This window comes from Equus asinus, chromosome 10, assembly GCF_041296235.1.
Source record: "Equus asinus isolate D_3611 breed Donkey chromosome 10, EquAss-T2T_v2, whole genome shotgun sequence".
Lineage (NCBI taxonomy): Eukaryota > Metazoa > Chordata > Mammalia > Perissodactyla > Equidae > Equus > Equus asinus.
Window position 1 is genome coordinate 108863041 of NC_091799.1, and position 18549 is coordinate 108881589.

At 58.2% G+C, this 18549-nt stretch overlaps 2 protein-coding genes across 2 annotated transcripts in view; both read right to left on the reverse strand.

Moving 5' to 3' along the window:
• Window positions 1-1273: 1273 nt before the first annotated feature.
• On the reverse strand, window positions 1274-8011 carry LRRC14B (leucine rich repeat containing 14B). The gene is made up of 2 exons (XM_014848463.3): window positions 6538-8011; window positions 1274-2865 (listed from the first exon to the last, which is right to left on the reverse strand). The coding sequence occupies exons 1-2, from the start codon at window positions 7425-7427 to the stop codon at window positions 2220-2222; spliced, it is 1536 nt and encodes a 511-aa protein (XP_014703949.3). The 5' UTR covers window positions 7428-8011; the 3' UTR covers window positions 1274-2219.
• A 20-nt stretch (window positions 8012-8031) lies between these two features.
• Window positions 8032-18549, reverse strand: part of PLEKHG4B (pleckstrin homology and RhoGEF domain containing G4B) — a gene marked incomplete at its 5' end in the record, with an annotated part of 72962 nt that continues 62444 nt past the window's right edge. The window contains 6 exon segments of the mRNA XM_070519710.1: window positions 8032-10038; window positions 11778-11917; window positions 14679-14915; window positions 15152-15268; window positions 16906-17086; window positions 17726-17896. Of these exon segments, the coding sequence (XP_070375811.1) occupies window positions 10000-10038; window positions 11778-11917; window positions 14679-14915; window positions 15152-15268; window positions 16906-17086; window positions 17726-17896 (885 nt within the window).

Consider the following 18549-nt stretch of genomic DNA (forward strand, 5'->3'; position numbering starts at 1 on the left):
CTGGGAAGACCAGGTGGATTTGGGCACACGGTAGGCCCCCAGGCTTCACCAGGAGAAGCCCCAGTTGAGTTGCCATGTGGTGTGTTCTTGCCCTCTTGACACTTGGCACCTGAGTGTGTCTTCCTAACCCCACAGCTTGCCTTTGTGTGGGGGCCACACCCTCTGCAGCATGAAAGGCACAGGGATACTCCTGGGACCTGGCAGATACTCACAACCACAATCATAGCCGCCATCATGTTGGGCATTGTCAGAGCCTCCACATCTCGGGCTGGGCAGGTACAGCGAAAACCCATTGTGGCTGGAAGTGGCACTTTCAGGGTTGGGGCCACAGCAGGTCCACAGAAACAAGTAAATTACACGCACCAGGACAGCCCAGGGGGCACAGGTCCTGCTTGGACTGCTCCATGTGCTTCAAAATTGCTCCAAAGGTGTCTCCCCAGCCTCTTGGGCTTTCTAAGAATGGGTTGCTCCTCAGGGACATGTGCAGGGGGGTTGTTGGGAACATTTGCCACCAGCAGACACCTGTGTGCCCGCCCCTGCCCCAAGCATGGTCCCAGGTCACAGCCTCATCGCTGGGCCCTTCTCTACCACAGCTGCTGGGCTCAGCCACGCATGTGCTGGGGTCCTACCTGGCTGGCCACCCAGAGGACAGGTCTCTCATCAAGAAAATTCCACAGATATAAGCTACTCTGCTCTTCAGAGTTAGAATCAAATCATTTCAAAACTTTGCCCTATGCCTACTCTCTTTCCAAGAGCTTCCTGCAATAGCAAACTCCATGTGCCCAAAAGAGGATTCCAGAGACTTTACCAGCATGATGGATCTGAGGAGATGGCAGAGGTAAGCAGAGACAGGGAAGGTAGTGGTACAGAGGGCAGATCCGATAAGCATGGAGAGCTTCAAGTCACCACTTGCCTCATGTTTCCGTCACTCAGTTGGGTGTCCTTCTTCCTGAAAGACCCAGGAGGAGGGTTACTGCCTTCCTCCTCAGGCAGAGCCCTGAGACAGCTCTCCCTCTGGGGACCCACATCCTAGGCCACCCTACTCCGTTGTAGGTAGAAAGGCATGAGACATACCCGGGAAAGGGGTGGAACCACATGGGATGGAGACATACCTGGGGGGGGGTGGGAGCACATGGGATGGAGACACACCTGGGGAGGGGCAGCATTGAGTTGCACCAGAGGCCAGAACCTGCTCACACAACAGTTCAAACCCCCATCAAGCCTTCATATCTTTTTGGCAAGAGGAGGGTTTGGCCACACGAGTACTAGCCTCTGTCTTGAGAAAATGTTTTATTTTCAGACTCTTAGATCCTTTCAAAAATTCTGAATTGCATTGAAACTAAAACCACATCCAAATAAGCCACGTTTCTGTTTTACTAGTATTTAATCATCCTGATACTCAGCCCTTTGCACAAGTCAGATCTTGGTAGAAACCAAGTTCAAATGTAATTAGCGGCTCCTCAAGCGCCAGGACTCAAATAACCACACACAGGCGCTTCCCCCCTGCCCCACTCCCACTCCTAGGGTCTAGATCTGGTGGAGGTGGGAAACAGGAGGCCAGCAGAGCTGTGGGGGTCATTGCAGTCCCTGAGTTCCCTCCGTGACAGAGGCCTCCCCAGGAGGCCCTTCGGTTCTTTAACTGGAGCCAGAAATTGCCCTGTGCCCGGGACTCAGCCTGCACCAGCAGAGCGAAGCGTGCAAAAGCAGACGGAAGCCATTGACCAAAGCCCATGTGCCATGCTGGGCTGGAGTCTGTAAACATTCATGCAGACCTCAGCACTGCAGACAGCCGAGACCTGAGGGGCTGACATGCTAACCTCCTGCACCCTTGGGAACCACTGTCCTGTGGTAGGTTCTCCCGTTTCCTCCCCGCTCAGCCTGCACCTCACATGCAGCCCTCAAGTGAGTGAGTGCGCCGTGACCAAGACACTGCCCTCTGTTCCCCAGGGCCCACAGTGGTGGACAGCACCGGACCCCTGGGCCTTTCTCGCTCCAGGATAGCCATTGTGCTCTGACACTCAAGTGGCCTCATGTTGCATCTCCTGGAATCCAGGGTGTCCTCTCCTACAGCACCTAACAGATGTCATGTACACCTTTCACTAAGAAATGCTTTGCATGGTGGTGGTGAGGGGTGCGAATGCTCGGCCCAACCACGCACCCAGGGGACACCCAGGGCACCGAGCACTGAAATGCAAGACCTGCCTCGCCCATTCGAGGGCCTATTCCATTTGTTTCAGGGCTCTGGAAAAGTTTTCTAGAGCGGTTTTGAAAGCTTGCAGCAAGAAAGCTCCAAGTTCATTGCTTGTTTCTTGAATGTCTGGATCGAAACTTCCGAAGATGGGTGTCGAGACCTGGATGTCGCCTCGGCCAGCCCGCAGCAGCACGGCACGCAGGTCCTCGGCAATTACGTCGTATTTCTGCTGGTCAAATTTGGACATGGCTAGTTCGTCCTGGGGGTAGGCGGCACCCTCAGGGTAGCAGTCCTTGGGCACTGGGAACTCAACACATTGCAGCTTGGGGAGCTCGCACAGAGCAGCGAAGAGGCGCCTCAGTGCACGGGCTGACAGTGGGTTCCCCAGGAACCGGAGCTCGCGGAGCTCAAGGCAGGGGCTCAGGGCTAGGATCAGCGTGTTCACGTGGCCGTCTTCGATGCCGCACTCCTCCAGGGTGAGGACCCGCAGCGTCTGGGCAGCCCGGCCTAGCAGCCTGAAGAAGGTCGAGGGGAACAGGTTGACCAGGCTGTGCCCACTGAGGTCCAGCACCTCCAGGTGGGTGGCGTGGGCACAGTTGGCCAAGAAGGCCATGTCCGCGTGGTTCAGGGAGCAGTTGGCCAGGTCCAGTGCTCTCAGTGGGGTCCTTAGGGGGCTGCAGGGCAAGTGGAAAACAGGACAGGTGAGAGGCGCTGCCAGCAGGGAGCTCTGGGGCGTTTAAGACAATTCTATCTCAGGGGTCAGCACACTGCAGCCTGAAACCAGATTGCCTGCCTCCTGATTTCACGCAGCCTGAGAGCTAAAATGGTTTTTACTTTTTAAATAGTTGAACAAATCAAAAGAAGAATACTTTGTGACATGAACAGTATATGAAACTCAAGTTGCAGCTTCTATAAATAAAGCATTGTTGGAACACAGCCATGCTCGCTCATTTACATGCTGCTTTGGGCTGCCTGTGGCTGCCCTGGGGCCACAGGGCAGAACTGAGTCGCGAGACAGCAGTGTGGACGCTTGTGGTGCAGAATTGACTTTACCTAAAGACAGGTCTGGCCTCTGTCCTCAGCTCCTAAAATGACAAATCTGTTTCGTCAACAACCAGCTGTGAATGGAGTATAGGAAGTGATGCACAGGTCTCTGCAGAGAATGTCCATCCACACCCTTGTTGTGGGGTAGTGAGACGAGTGTGAAGTGGCAGAAAGTGAGACACCCTGTCTCGCTTTGAATGAAGGCCACAGCCCACACAGTGTCAGGGCTGGGAAGGGCCTTGGAGCCATCTAGTCCAGCCTTAGCACCACCTGGAACCTCGAAGACCCTCCCATGTTGGATGTAGGTGGAGTCAGTGGCTTGGCGTCAGTAAATCCACAGCCGAGGTGGGACCCTGCTCTGGCTGGCGGTGCTCAAAGTCAGAAACAGCACCTGACCCAGGAACCTGTGAGAAATGCCTATTGGGCCCACCCCACCCTCCAGGGATGCTGGGCCTGGGTCTGGTGTCAGCTGGGTGAGCATAGGAGGGTGTACAGCGTCCCGCTTGCTGTCCCCACCCATCCTCTTGCTGAGGCTGCCTCTCCCACTCGTCTCCCATACCTGTACTCTCTGGGCTCCGAGTACCTCGTGTCTACCCGTCTACCCCACAGACCTGCGCAACTGAGAACCTGGTGTCTACCTCACAGCCCTGCACAGCTAGTACCTGGTGTCTACCTACAGACCTGCACAGCTGAGTACCTGGTATCTACCTATAGCCCTGCACAGCTGAGCACGTGGTATCTACCCACAGTCCTGCACAGCTGAGTGCCTAGTGTCTACCCACAGCCCTCTACAGCTGAGCACCTGGTGTCTACCCTCAGACTTGCACAGCAGAAAGCCTGGTATCTACCCACAACGTGCTCTCTGTATCCTCACCCAGCTCTGCATTTGGCAGTTGCTCAGGCTCTGAACTGTGGTTCTGCACCTGAACTGTGGCAAGTGTTCCTTCCATTTCTCTCATGCCCATGTGCATCCATGAGGAAATCCTCAATTCTCTCTCATGTCAGGTCCAGGCCTGAGCCCCCTCACCACCTGCACTGCTCATACCTGGTCCACGCTGCAGCCTTTTCACATCTGGACTCGGCCGAGGCTTCTCATGTATAAAAGGGTCAACAGAGCAGGCCTGACTGCCGACCTCGGGAGCTGGGGTTTGGAGGGTAGGAGGTGGTCCCTGGCCCTAGACTGTACAGACAACAGAGTTCAGTGTGAGCACCTTTTCCTCCTGGGGTCTGGGGTCCTGGTGAGTGCCGGCTGAGGCAGCCATCCGCCTGCCCCAGTTGGGGGTCTCTAATGAGCTCTCTGGTAGCTAGCACCTCACACTGTCATCACACTCAGTGCTGGGCGGTTAAGCGGGTCCAGGGGAGAGGGCTCCAGAGATGTGTACCTGGCCTCCCCCAGACCTCACTCCACGCACTTTTCCCCTGGTGGATTCTGCTCTGTGTCCTTCCGCATCATAAATCACAGCCAAGAGGACAGCTCCCATGAGGTTTGCCAGAGGTTTGCCAAGACCTCCGAGGCAATCACCAAACCAGGGTGGCCTTGCAGGGCCCGGCTCCTCCTAGTGGGTGTCCCCACTCCATCTGCCCTCCTCCCTGCCTTCCCCAGGTCTGTTGTGTGGGCCAAATAGCCAGAGTGACCTGTGTACACATGAAGCTGGTCACACCGCCCTCCTGTTCACAATCTCCTGCTCTGCTCGCTCAGGAAAGCTAAAGCCCCCCCACACCCCTCCCTCCCATCCACTCCCTGCTGTCCCCTGACTCTCTCCCTGCTGACCCCAACCCTCTTCCTGATGACCCCTCCTTGCTGACCCTCAACCCCTCACTACTGACCCTCGACCTCTCCCTGCTGACCCCTGACCCCCTCCCAACTGACCCTCAACCCCTCCTTGCTGGCCCCTGACCCTTCCACATCCCCAGCTTGGGTCTTTTGCACCTGTAGTCCCCTGCCTAGAATGCTTCCCCAGGCTGTTGCGAGGCCTGCCCACTCAGTGTTCCCGGGCTTTGCTCAAAGGTCACCTCAAGAGCAAGCCTTCCCTGACCACCCACCACCCCAAGCCTCCCAGCCTGACTGAAACGCACCTGGGGGTCCGTTTGGGCGACAGGAAAGCTCGGCAGGGGCTGAGCCATCCAGACAGCCTGCCGGGCTTGTGATGGGCCGTCGGGCTTTGGGGCACATTCCCCCAGTGGCAAAGGCACATCTGGGATGAGGACTCAGGCTGCCAAGTGCAGGAATGTCCTGAGGGTCCCTGGGAGCTAGCCACCACTTCAGAGTTCTGGGTGTATGTGGGCTCGGTGACCACCCTTTCCTGTCGGGAGGTTGGGGTGCCGTGGGGGATGGGAGGAAAGGAGCCCCATTCCTCTCCTGGCAGACCTGGGCTGGAGGAGCAGGGACGGAGAACCTGGGGGAGCCAGGGTGCCTGCTGGGGCCAGGTGGGGCTGGCAGCTTTTGGGTTTCCCTTGTATAAAAGAGAAACACCTGTAAGCCAAGGACTCCCTCAACTAGAAAACACAGCTTCACGCTCACTGGCTCAAGGAATAAGTTTAATTTTCTGTAAATTTTTAAAAGTATATTCATGGCCAGTGGTCTCAGGGCCGTCCCAAGGTTCCAGCCCTTGTGTGGTGACCTCCCCTCGCCTGGTAACTGGCTCCCAACCAGCACAATACACAGAAGCGGTGACACATCACTCTGGAGAGTAGGTGACAAAGACTGTGGCTGCCATCTGGTGCTCTCTTGTTCTCTGATCAGCAGCCGTGTCGTGAGACCTGAGCAGAGGCCCATGCGGCACAGAGCGAGCCGCTGCCAGCAGCCGTGTGCATGGACTTGGAAGCAGACCACCTGGTTTCCCAGCCTTCAGAGGAGCCTGCAGCTGGCCTCCAGCTGGGCCACAACCTTGGCCCAAACTGCACGGGCTCCCGACTGGAGGCCTGTGGTTTCAGCCCCAGTGTTGGGTGATTTGTCATACAACTGCAGGCAGCCAGTGTAGGAAAACAGGGTGACTCCTATGTTGCTTGTTTGCTAACCAGTGATTTTCTCTCTCGCTCACCAACTGAACACAGGCACCCGAGTTCCCTCAACGCTCTCGGCTTGCACACAACACCAACCTGGCTCTCCTGTCCTCTCCTGATGCTTTGGCCAGGCATGGAGTAAAGGCCGAGGGGAGCAGGGGGCTCGTAGCCACTAAGTGACCAGCTCCCCTTTTATGGGCCCTCAGGGCATCTTTAGCCTGGCCAGCCTCACCCAGGTGGAGGGGCTGTGAGCCGACTGCACTCGCCCCACCCTGCCCTCCATCCGGTCACCCACTCACCTGAGCAGTTTCCGGATCTTCCCAGTCAGCGTGGAGAAGGCTACACTCAGCTCAGTGAGCTGGGTCATCTGGCTGAGCTCCCAGGCGATGGAGGTGAGGAAGGGGTCCTCGCCACTGGGGGGTGGAGTGCAGGCAGGGGGTGCATCGAAGGCCTTGGCGGGCAGGGTGAGTGAGGTCAGCTTGGGGAAGCCCACCTGGGCCAGCAGCTGCTGCACGTGGCCGGCATGCAGCCGCACATTATGCACCACCTCCAGCTTGCGCAGCTGACCCGGCCCGGCCAGACGCAGCACGTGCAGGAGCTGGCCCGGGCCCAGGCTGTCCGCCCGGAAGGAAAGGCAGTGCACACGTAGTGGGGCTGGGCGTGGTGGGTCCAGGGCCTGCATCACCACCTTGAAGTTGCCCTCGGTGACAAAGAGATCTGCAAGGACCTCAATAGGGTACCGGGCCCCAGGGGGCTCTGCCTGCAGCTCGCAGCAGGTCCTGGCCAGCAGCTCGGTGCGGCCCCATCTGCCCAGCGCCTTCCCGCAGGGGCACCGCTGCACCTGCACGTCTCGGACGCCTGTGAGGTCGGCCACCCTCAGCCGCTGCCGGCCACCAGCCCAGAGCACGTGGTCCGCAAGGCCCCGCACGAAGGCCTCCAGGCAGGCCCTGCAGGCCCGGTCTCGCAGGTCCTCCGAGTGGTCTGCACTCGGCCCCAGCAGCGCACCCAGCCGGCACTCCTCCAGTGGCCAGCGCTCCAGCAGAGCCCGGATCACCTCTGCCTGCTCCAGCAAGTAGCTGGCTTTGAACAGGAGCGGGTAGAGGTTGTGGGCCACACCATCCAGGCTCTGCTGGGCCACCTCGGGGTGGGACACCAGGGCCTCAGCCGAAATGAAGCGCAGCGACCACATTGTGCCCGTCCTTGGGGAAGGCTGAAGGCAGGAGGGAGCTCTCCCTGAGATTCTCCCAAAGTGGTGGGCCCTTTGCACCTATTTTTAGCTGCAGCTGTGGTGAGCAGCTTGCCTTTGGGCAGAGGTGGTGAGCCAGCCCTGCAGTCATCTGACAGCTATTTTGGTCCTGGGCGACTGTTTGGCTCTGGCTATGGAAGTGGCTGGTGGTGGCGTCCTGTCCTTGCAGCGCTCAGTTGGTGAAAGCAGAGCTGCCTGAGTGCTTGGCTCAGCGGGGCCTGTGCCCACTGCAGGGGTCTTGTGCTTGGGAGCTGCAGGAGGCCCGTTCTGGGGGTGGCCTCCTCGGGGGAGCATGTGTGCCCAGCCCTGGGCCTGTCCCAGTCAGAGGAGCAGAGAATGATGTTGACCTTGGGCTAACAGACCTTTCCACAGGGGCCCTGGGGGCCGGAGTCCCTCTTTACCTTACGTCTGGGAGTGAGCGACGAGGCCCTGGGAATGGGGCAGGGGGGCACCTTTGAAAACTGTTTCCTGACTTTAAGACAAATAAGCCAGCTGCATGAGGCGTCAGCACTTTGACTTGTCCTTTGTCTTCCTTCTTCCTCCCCAGGACCAGGGCTGGCTGTCACCTCCCCACTGTCCATGGGAGGGAGCCGTGGCCGGAGCAAGCTGGGAGGGCACGCTGCTCGTCCCTTGCTGGACTGCAGGCTGGGAGAGGCGGCCTCGGCGCTCCCACAACTGCAGGGCTCCCTCGGCAGCGGCTTCCTGTCTTGGAGGCTCCGTGTCCTTGTCTGCAGCCCCAGGACCATGAGCAGGCAGTGCCGGAGGTTAGACAGGGCTCTGCGAGCTGAGATGTTCTCTGGGGCATGGTGCACGGTTACTCCCTCTGAGCAGGCAGAACACACCACCCCAGAACACGCCACTTTGGAATAAGGATGATTTTGTGCTGAAGATGCTTGAACAGCAGCAGGTGTGAGAAGGGCACTGAGCCCTCTCTTCTTCCTGGAGGCAGGAGCCGAAAACGCCACCTCAAAGTCGCCCTCCCTGTGCAGGAGGAAGAATCGTTCTCACCTGGCGGCCGGGGTCAGGCCAAGAGGATTCTGCGCAAACAGACCTTGTTAAAATATAACTTTCATCTGCCGTCAGCCTCCCCGTGTGTCTCAGCTGCTTTTCCACAACTGCATCTCTTCGCTCAACTTAGTACAGAAATGCTTAGGCCTACCCACTTCAGGTCATCTGCTTATGAAGCTCCCACGTCACCTAAAACTTACCTCAAATAAATCTTAGGCTTTGCTGTTGTTAATCTGTCTTTTGTTACACAGCCCCAGCTGAGAACCTAAGAGGGGTGGAGAAATACTCTTCCTCTTGCAGCTCCCGCGCTGAGGCTGTTAAATGTCTATTGAATAACCTGAACCCCGCCCCCACCAACACATCACCATCATTTGGGGCAGGGCCAGAGCAGCTGGCTCACGGGCCAACGAGTGCTGGTCTGGAAGGGTCACGGTTGGGACAGAGAGAGACAGAGACAGAGGGAGGAAGACAGAGAGAGAAAGACAGAGACAGAGAGAAAGAGAGAGAGAGCAAGAGGGGAGGAGGGCAAGAGGCAGAGAAGGCAACAGGAGGGAGGAAGGAGTCAAGCAGCAATGGTGGGCGATGTGGATGTGGACCCCAGAGTGCACCTGCCACCCAGGGCCACAGCCCCTCAAAGTGCAGGATCCGGACTCCCTGGGTGAGGCATGCAGGTGATGTGCGGGACAAAGCAGGACCAAGTAATAGAGCGTGACCACGTGGTAGAAAACACATTCATTTATTTATGTTCCTAAAGTTTGGGGCAAGTCAGCACTGAAACAAAGAAACAGAGAAGATGCCAGCCAGTCCCAAAGGTGTGGCCCCTGCCTGTCACCTGCTCCTGCTGTAGGTACCACTCCCCGGGGACAGGGTTTGGGGAGGCAGCAGGAACTTGTCAAAGGTCTGGCGTCCACCCAGGCTCTCCCTTCAAATGATTATTATTCTCCTCTGCTTGGTGAGTGCTCCTCTCCGGGCACTGTCCATGCTGACAGGACCTCCCAGCTGCTCTGCCCCTGCCCCAACCTGGGGCCATCTGGCAAGCAGGGTATGGCTCGTCAGGCTCACAGGTGGTGGTCGGTGGCACCTGAGCCTAAGGTGAGTACCACTCCTGCCACCTACATGTGACTTGTTATAAAGGAAAGGTCTGGCCCTGCATCCAGACGCACCCCGGTGGGGCTGCCCCTGGGGACCGTCGCTCACCAGCCCGAGTTGCCTGATGGCTGGGGAGACACAGTCCCAGAGGGCTCACCCTACTGTGAGACGCCCGTGCCTGCCTGGGCCTCCGCTCCAGAGCTGGGGGTCCGCATGGCCCTAGGAGTCGGGGAGAGTTCAAGGCAGCAGGGTACAGGGAGGCTGGGCAATGCCCAGCCCACAGGGCCAGGACCGGCAACTTTCAGGCCCAGAGGGGCGTGCTGATGGGGGGCCCGTGGCGGGGGAGGATCAGGAACCCCCAGCTTGAGTGTTTCATCTCCAGACTTCACGCCCAGGTCTGGCCGAGGTTCCTCCGCCCTCAAAGTCCGGGGTTCTCCCTGGAGGAGCCGCATCTCATCTAGACCCATTAGAGGTGTCGAAAGAACAGCCATCGTCACTCATGATCCCAGTTCTCGTCCCACCTGGCCCCTGGCCCCGGGTCTGTGAGAGCACAGAGTCCTTGTCCAGGAGGTGCTGCCAGGGTCCTCACACCCGCAAGGCGCTCTCAGACTCACAGACATGCAACTGAGGTCATGCAAGGACAAGGACAGGGCAACAGGAACAAGCGCATCCTCTGCCAGGCTCCTTCCCTCGTGGCAGAAACACCACTAATCCCTGAGCTCAACAGGTTGGGGCCGAGGGAAGTGTGCAGTGGGGGAGCGAGGAGGGCTGCACCTGGAGGCTGGGGGTTGTGTGGGGGTCTCCACCGGCCCCCTCTGCCCACCCCCTCCTGTTGGAGGAAGGCCTGAGCTCTCAGAAATAACCCCAATTGCCCTCTTGGCTGTGCCGGTTACCAGAGGGTTGTTTAGGCAGCAAGACCCCCGGGGGGTTAGTCGGGGGATGCGGGGCAGGAGAGCAGCTCTGACTGGCCAATACCCTCCCCGCAGTGCTGTTGATGCCTGTCCACCATGCAACCGCACTTCAGAAGCTTCTGGAACCAGGTGGAGACACAGCCAGGCAGCCTGGGTGGTGGCGGCTGGCCCCTGCCTTAGGGATTACGGTGGACGAGATAATCCCCATTACTTCGGGGGAAGCCAGGAAAGCCCATTACTTACAGAGGGTTTTGCCTGCCAGTCAAACCACTGTCCAGAAGCCTAAGACATGAGGGATTTTGTTCTGGTGGAAGGGGAGGGAATGCTAACTAGAACAACGGCACTGGTCATCGCTAGTGATCTTGGGACTAGAGACCTATTCCTCAGACACTCAGCTCAGCACACCCTCAAATCGCACCTGCCCTTCTGATGTCGCCTGGGAGGCGAACTGAGGGCATCTTCCCAGAACTGGGGACGTGCGTTCAGAGTGGAGAAATCTATGACCTGGGGTGGGTAAAGGCCAGCTGATGGCACAGGCCAGGCCGCGTCCCGATGTGAAGGTCTCTTAGAAAGAGGTGACTTGTGGCTTCCTCTCTGATCTGCCCCTCCCTTGATGGCCTCAGCCCTCCATCTCAGGGGTGGAAGTCCCTGTGTGTCATCCAGGGAGGTGTCTGTCTGGGGTCCCTTGGGCTCCCTACAACATGCTGGGGCAGATGTCGAGGCCCTCCTGACACCCCATCCATGCAGGGAGACTGTGACTTGCCCAAGGGTGTGACCTCGTGGGAAGGGCAGGATTTCGGGCCATGTGAGCCTCCAGGAAGCACCCTTCTGGTGGAGCCTGACCTGCATCCTGCAGCCGTGGGTTCCAGCCTGCTCCTCACTGTGTTTAGGAACCACCTTGGCTGACCTCCAGCCCTCCTTCCCTCAAGACTGCAGGGCTTCTGATAAGGAGGGCAGCATCCAGGCCCTCCTGGAGTAGGGGGCACCGCCACCCTGGAACCCTCACATCCCCGGTGGCACAGGTGCAGCCTCTATGTGGCGGGGGAATCCAGGTGGCCAAGAGGCCAGCCAACCTCCCTCACTAAGAGACTCAGGACAGCCCAGGAACGGAGCTGGCCTCTGGTCTCACAGCTAGCCTGCCCATGCCCGGCGCTGCGGGTAGAGCTGATTGCTGCACAGAATGACCCACGGGGGATTCTGTGGTCCCGGCAGTCAGCATCGCTCAGGTAGGCACTGTCCCACGAGCACCAGGCCTCTCCTGTGGTCTCAGAACAGGGGGACTCACCGTCGTGGTGAACTGGCCTCCATGGAGCTGTGGCCGGCAGGTGCCCTCGTCAGGGAACAGCTCTGGGAGAGGCCGTGGCCCAGGGAGGCTGGGGTCGCTGTCATCCGACGTGCACTTCGAAGACACTGAACTCCCTGTACCTGCGAGGAGGAGCCGCATTAGGGCTGGGCCATGGAGGCAGCCCATGGTGCTGGGTGCTCAGGGGCCCCTGAAGCCTGTGAATTGAGAACGAGGCGCTTCCTGCTCTATGGCGGATTCATAACGGGACAACCCGCGAGGCTGGGCCAGAGCAGAGGGGCTGGTGTTGCTGGAGGCCAGACACCACTTGTGCTCATGGATAAACGTTTCCTGCTTGCTGAAATCAGAGCAGCTCCAGTGTGGATGGAGGACCAGGAGGGAGGCACTTGGCTGCTGCCTCCACCACAGCAGGCTGCCAGCTCACAGGGGCGGCTCTGAATAGTCAAATGGGAAACAGAAAGTGAGCCAATGAGGGGCCATGTGCCATAACAAAACTGGAACAAGATGGGGAGTCGAGGGGGTGCGGCCTCCTGAGGTCTCCTTCCTGCGGGGCTGTTGGGGCTGTCCTGTGTCGCCCCAGGCCGAACCGCAGCCCAAGGGTCAGGTGGTGCGGTGGCATCCAGGCCTGTGCTCTGGGCCCTGCCTGGAGCAGTCACAACCTCTGTGTGGCTGGTGATGGCTCTCCTCATGCGCTCCTCTGGGGCAATTGAGAGAATCCCTCCAACACAGCCTGCCTCCTCGTCCTCACATCCTGGCTGCCATGCCCGGGCCCGACGGGAGGCTGCCACAACCCAGACAGGAGCCACCCATGGTCCTGGAGCTGAGGGACACGTTCAGGAGAGTGCAGTGGCTCTGGGCTGGCAGTGCCGCCGGGTACGCCCCTTGAGCAGGTGCCAGGAGTGCCAGGAGTGCTCTTCTGAGCAGGTGCCAGGAGTGCCTGGCCCACCTGAGCTCCCTGACAGGTGCCAGGTACAGAGATGCCTCTGAGGTCTGTGGCAAAGCCCTCAGAAGAGTTTTCATGGTGGCAGTGGCACATTTTGGGCTCTGGAGTACACTTGTCCCAGGCAGCATGAGCCCAAGGACGGGCTGCATTGGGACTGTGGAGGGGGTTTGCTCAGGTGACCTCGCCGAGCTGAGGAAAGCGGAACCCGTGGTCTCCAGGCTGCAGCTGTGGCGATTCTCCACGTGCAGGCTGCTGAGCGGACCAAAACTGTGAGCTCTGCCAACACAGCCTTCCTCCACACGGGACTGTGTGCTGGCTTGTACTTTCACAAAACGCTGCTTTGTTGGGACGCCAGCGACATACAGCAAACTGCACATCTCTGAAGCGTGTGGTCTGACAGCTGTGGACACACACACCACCGTGAGCACCCTCCATGTACTGTGACACACACGTGTGTGGCTCATGGTGACTTTGTGCCCGTTTCCACACTGCAGTGGGAACTGACTGGCAAGTCCAGGCGCTGCTCTTCCTCCTGGGCGCTTGCTCTGTCCCCTCTCCCTCCTCATCCACTTCTTTCAGACTCAGTGCCTCTTATCACTCCAGTTTATCTCCTTTGCTGGTGTGTTAGCTGTAACTCTTTTGTCTGTTATCTTGGGGGCTGTTTTGGGTTCATAATCTACATCCAGTGTGGGTCTACCGTCAGTGGCGCTGCAGCCCCAGGAAGCCTTGGGCCGGCACTCCCCCACCGTGCTGCTGTGCTCCCACAGGCCTCGAGTGTATCGACGCTGTGCTCACGCTGCACTTGTCCCCTTTCCCAGGCTGTGAACAGAGGAGGATCTGCACAGCCCCGCAGGCCTCTTCTAAACACCCGGTGTCACTTTCCTTCTCCCCGAAGGCCATCCTTGAACATTCCCGGTCTGCTGGTGAAGAGCTGTTCTAGCTTCTGTATCTGTGAAAATGTCTTTATTTCACTGTTTTAGAAAGATGTTTTGTGGGGCATGAATTCTGTTGGATGGTGCTCCTTTAGTCACTGGAGATGCTGTGCACGGTCCCTGGGGGCTTTCCATGAGGCCCTGCTGCCACCCTCTGCTCCCTGGCTGCTGGGACTTTCTCTGTGCAGTCCGACTGATTATTCTCCCGTCGTGGTTTGTCTCCTTCCTCTGTGCCTGTCTGGTACTCAGTCTGGAGGTTGGACAGTGTGAATTTACCTTGTCAGGTGCTGGATATTTTTGTAATCCTACAAACCTCCTCGAGCTTTGTTCTGGGGTCTGGTCGGGTTACCTGGAAACTAATCCTCTTGGGTCTTGCTTTCACAACCAGGCGGTGGGTCAGGAGCAGTGTCCTGTCTAGTTACTCTTTCCTCTTGAGGCCTCACCTGGGGCCCCGTGAATCTCGATGTCCCTGTCTGGCCGGCGGGGACAGGCAGGCACGCGAGCATGCGGGCGTGCCCCCCACTTCTCTGAGGTTTCCCAGCCCCGCGTGGCCTCCTCGCAGGCTGTGCTGACCAGCACAGTGCTGGACTCCAAGGGGACCTGTCTTGCTGCTCAGCTTTCTCCTTTTCTGTCCTGCAAACCAGCTGCCTTGGTCTTCCCCACTCGGGGGCTGCTGGGCTCCCCACACTGTGGCCTGGGAGCCCTCCAGGCAGAAATGGGGTGATCACAGGCTCACATCATCTTCCCTTCTCTCAGGGTCACTGCCCTTTGTGGCTGGATGTCTTGAAGTCTCTCGTTTCATATATTTCATCTGTTTTAAATCTGTTCCTTGTTACTTCATCTTGGGTGCAAATGGAAGTTTTGCATTTTTCAAGAAAAGTTCTAATTTGTTTGAAAACTTTTGGAAGTATATAAAATCAAGTGAAACGAACATGTGAACCGGCTCCCCCACCCAAATGTGCCACTGGGGGCTGGGGCGCGTGCTGCTCCAGCACAGACGCCACTCACGTGTGGAAGGCTGGCTCCCCATCTCCAGCTCGTCCTCCTCAATGCAAGTGCTGATGTCAGGCGGCCAGGGGCAACAGGCCGGGCTGGTGGATGCCTGCAGGGTCAGTGGCCCCAGCGCGGAGTAGGTCTGGCTGCTGGAGGAGGAGGAGCTGCTGTCCAAGATGGTGGAGTGTGGTCTCTTGAAGGGGGTGACACAGTCACGGGAGGGCACAGCTACGGACACTCGGGTTTGTGACCCTAGAAGGGGACAGAAAGCAGGTTGGTCCGGCTTCTGCTCCAGAAGCACAGCCTAGATTCAAGAACGAGATGGCCTTCTGGAAAACTGACTAGGTTCCTCTCCTTGCAGTCATGTCAGGCATCATGTGGCCACCACCCACCAGCCCGTGGTGCTGCCCGTGGAGCCTACGGCACACTCCAGGGCCTGGGTCCGAGTCAGTGGGGCAGAGTGCAGATGAGGGCCAGGATCGTGTTACCTGGTCCCTGCATGATGTAGTCGATGGCCCGGTCACTTATGGCTGCGTCGCTGGGCTTGATGTCCACGAATGGTTTGTTGCCCATCCCCATAGACGACATTTCCTGCATTCTGAGTTCTAAAGGAGAAGAATGTGGACAGTTTTCCAAGCACCTCCTCGGTTTGATGCCACTCCTGATGATGCTCTGCACCCCTGACACCATCAGTCCAGACCAGGAGCACGTCAGGGCCTGGCCTAGCCCCCATGCCCCTGAGTGTCAATGGGGGGGGCAAGGCGCTGGGGCCCCCATTCCAGCACGTGCACCTGATCTGGCCTCACAGTGGCCTCCCTCAGGGAGCCCAAGGGAGTGGACCAAGAAAGATGAAGACATGGGACCTTGGAAACTGGGTTCCAAGTGGGGAGGGAAGGGAGGGCTTCCCTGTGTGCTGACACGGGGAGGTGGGCTGTGCAGCCGGTCCAGCTCAGAGTGAGGGGCAGAGGCCTCCAGGAGGGGCATAGCCACAAGAAAGACAAACTGACAGATGTCTGCACGTCTTTGAATATCGAGAGGAGATCTAAGCATAGGGTGTGAGTCTGAGAACGAATCAATCCTTGGTAAAACCAGGCAAAGAGAAAAAAGACAACAATTATAGTTGGTGGGGGGACAGGGAGGGAGGAGCACGAGCAGAGATGACTGGGGACAAGGACCAGGACATGGGGGGTTCCTGCTCCCTGTAAGGGCTGGCTCTACTCCAAGGGGATCGAGGAGCCACTGAGCAAAGTTGCTGTGTATATGCTTGCCTGTGTGTGTGCATGTGTGTATGCATGCATGCATGCATCTGTGTGCATGCATCTGTGTATGTGCATGTAACTGTGTGTGCATGTGCATGTCTGTGTATGCATGGGTCTGTGTGCGTGCATGTCTGTGTGCATGTACATGTGTGCACAAGGCTTATGCACGTGTCTGTGTGTGCATGTATCTCTGTGTACATGTGTCTGTGTGTGCACGTGCATATCTGTGTATGCATGTGTCTGTGTGCATGCATGTGTGTTTGCGCATGTGCATGAGGGGTCTACATTTTGAAGGAGGTAGCAGTGGGGAGGCTGTGTAGCATCTCTAGTGACAGGTCGAGGCTCTGGCCAGGATGGCAGCTGCTGAGGGGTCAGGTAGTCGTGTTTGGACGTTCGGACATTAGAACCCTTAGGGTTTCTCAAGCCTGTGGGGTCAGAGCTGCCAGCAGGCGGGCTGTCTTGCAGGGGCTGCTATGAAGATGGCATTTATAGCAGCCAGATGGGATGAACTGTCACCTTGTGAGTGTAGACAGGTGCCCCAGTGACGAAGTTGGGGGAGTGGAGGGACCAAGGGGGCAGACACCGAGGTGGAGGAAATCTGGGGGTCCTGGCATCAGGGACAAGGTGCCTTATGGAGGAGAGGCCCTCAACCCTCAGGGAGACCACAGGCTGGCCATTGGCCCAGCTCCAGGAGGTCAGGGGGCCTTGACAACATGGGGGCAGAAAGCTGAGCCCAGTGGGTCTAAGGGGGTCACGGAACCCGAGCATGAGACCTCCACTGGAGTTGCTGTGTGAGGGGTGTTGTTTATATTCGTTTTAAGGAGAAATACGTGTGTTAGTGGGCTGACAGGAAAGATGCAGGCACTTCCTCACAAACGGTGCCGAGGGGCCTCCTGGGCCACCAGCCTGGGCCTCTCAGATAGGCCGTCTACCCTGAGCCAGGCCCCTGAGCACAGAGCTGGCCCCATGGCCCTCCTGCCCACCTCTGTTCTGCAGAGCCTGCCGCCACAGGATCTTCCTTATGGCTGCGGTCCAGGCAGCCTTGACCTCCGCGGAGCTCGCCTGGAGAACGTAGGTGTCCTGGGACTTGTGCCGCCTGCGGAACCAGATCTCAAACCTCAAGCCACTGTCTCTGACGTTCTCCGTCATCCTGATCTCAGTCGTCTGCAGCCACAGTGCCCGAAGGGCAGCACCGTCAGGAGCCACAGGTCCCCTCTCAGAACAACTGACCACACTCTGGCTGCCCGTTTGACCCCAACGCCTCAGTGTCACTCAGACACCAAACGGGGTGGACAGGGCTAGGCTGGGGGCTCTCAGGGCACAGGATGGATAGAGTCCTGCCTCATTCACACTGGCTCCCTCTTGGAGCCTCAGTTTCCCCACTGGAGAGACGAGGGCTGGACCAGAAGGTTCTGTGGCACCCTCTGGCTGTCACACACTGGATGGGGTCACGGGACCCCCTGATGTGTTCCTCAGCCCTGTCAGGTAAGCGTCATGGGTGTGGGCTCCTCCCAGGAGCCGCACCCTCAGAGCCTCTGTCAGGGAGGGAGAGGTGGGCTGCCCCCAAGACCAGCCTGGGGAAGGCCTCCTCCCATGTTCACCTTTACTGAAATCTGAAATGAAGTCATTGACAGAGGAGACATTTGTTTTCCAGCCACTGAAGTGGCTCTCAGAGGAGGAAAGGACAAAGGGCTCCTCGCAGCCTTGGATCTGAGGTTTCCAAAGTTCCCCCAAAGAGCCACAGGAAACAACACAGATGGAGAGGTCCCTGCGGATCCCTGTGGACTGGGCCGGATGTGTTACCTTGAAGGACTGTTTGTACGTGTAGATGTCATGGCCTCTGTCCACCTTCTTGGTCTTGCTAAACAGGATGAGCTCGTCAAAAAGGAACACGTGCCGCAGGCACTTCTTCCTTCCACAGCAGACGATAAGCTCGTCCTGACACTGCAGCTGCCCCTGCTCCTTCAGGTCCACCTGTGGATGCAGCACCCTCCCTCAGGGCCCCTCGACCTCAGGGAGGGAGGGGCTGCAGACTCAGCTCAGTTGCCAGTGGCCAATGATTTAATCATCACACCTAATGAAGCTGCCATAAAAACCCCATTAAGGACGGGGTTTGGAGAGCTCCCAGGTTGGGGAGCACACGGAGATCCGGGGAGAGTGCTGGCTCAGAGAGCACAGGGGCTCCATGTCCTTCTCCTCTCCTTGCCCCTGTGCCTCTTCATCTGGCCCTTCCTGACTTATGTCCTTCCATAATAAAGCAATGGTCCAGCGAGCAAAATGTTTCTCTGAGCTGCTCTAGCAAAGTAACTGAGCCCAAGGAAAAGGTCGTGGGAACCTCCCATCTATAGCCGGACAGTCAGAAGACAGGTGACAACACTGACTTGTGACTGGCATCTGAAGCGTGGGGGTGGGGCAGGCTCATAGGACTGAGCCCTCAACCTATGGGATCTGATGCCATCTCCAGGTAGATGGTGTCAGAACTGGGTAAACTGTGCACCCAGCTGGGGTCCAAGAATTGCTTGGATGAGTGGGGCAAAGACCCACCCGCTGTGATGGGTGCAGAATCCTAGGGTGGGCGTTCCTCTTGTCCAGGTGCCCACCTGTGTGGGGTTACAGGGAAAGCCCTC

Coding starts and splice junctions, on each gene's coding strand:
- LRRC14B (XM_014848463.3), bottom strand. CDS start 7,427: ATGTGGTCGCTGCGCTTCATTTCGGCTGAGGCCCTGGTGTCCCACCCC. Junction 2,866..6,537: donor AAGATCCGGAAACTGCTCAG/GTGAGTGGGTGA, acceptor CTTGCCCTGCAG/CCCCCTAAGGACCCCACTGA.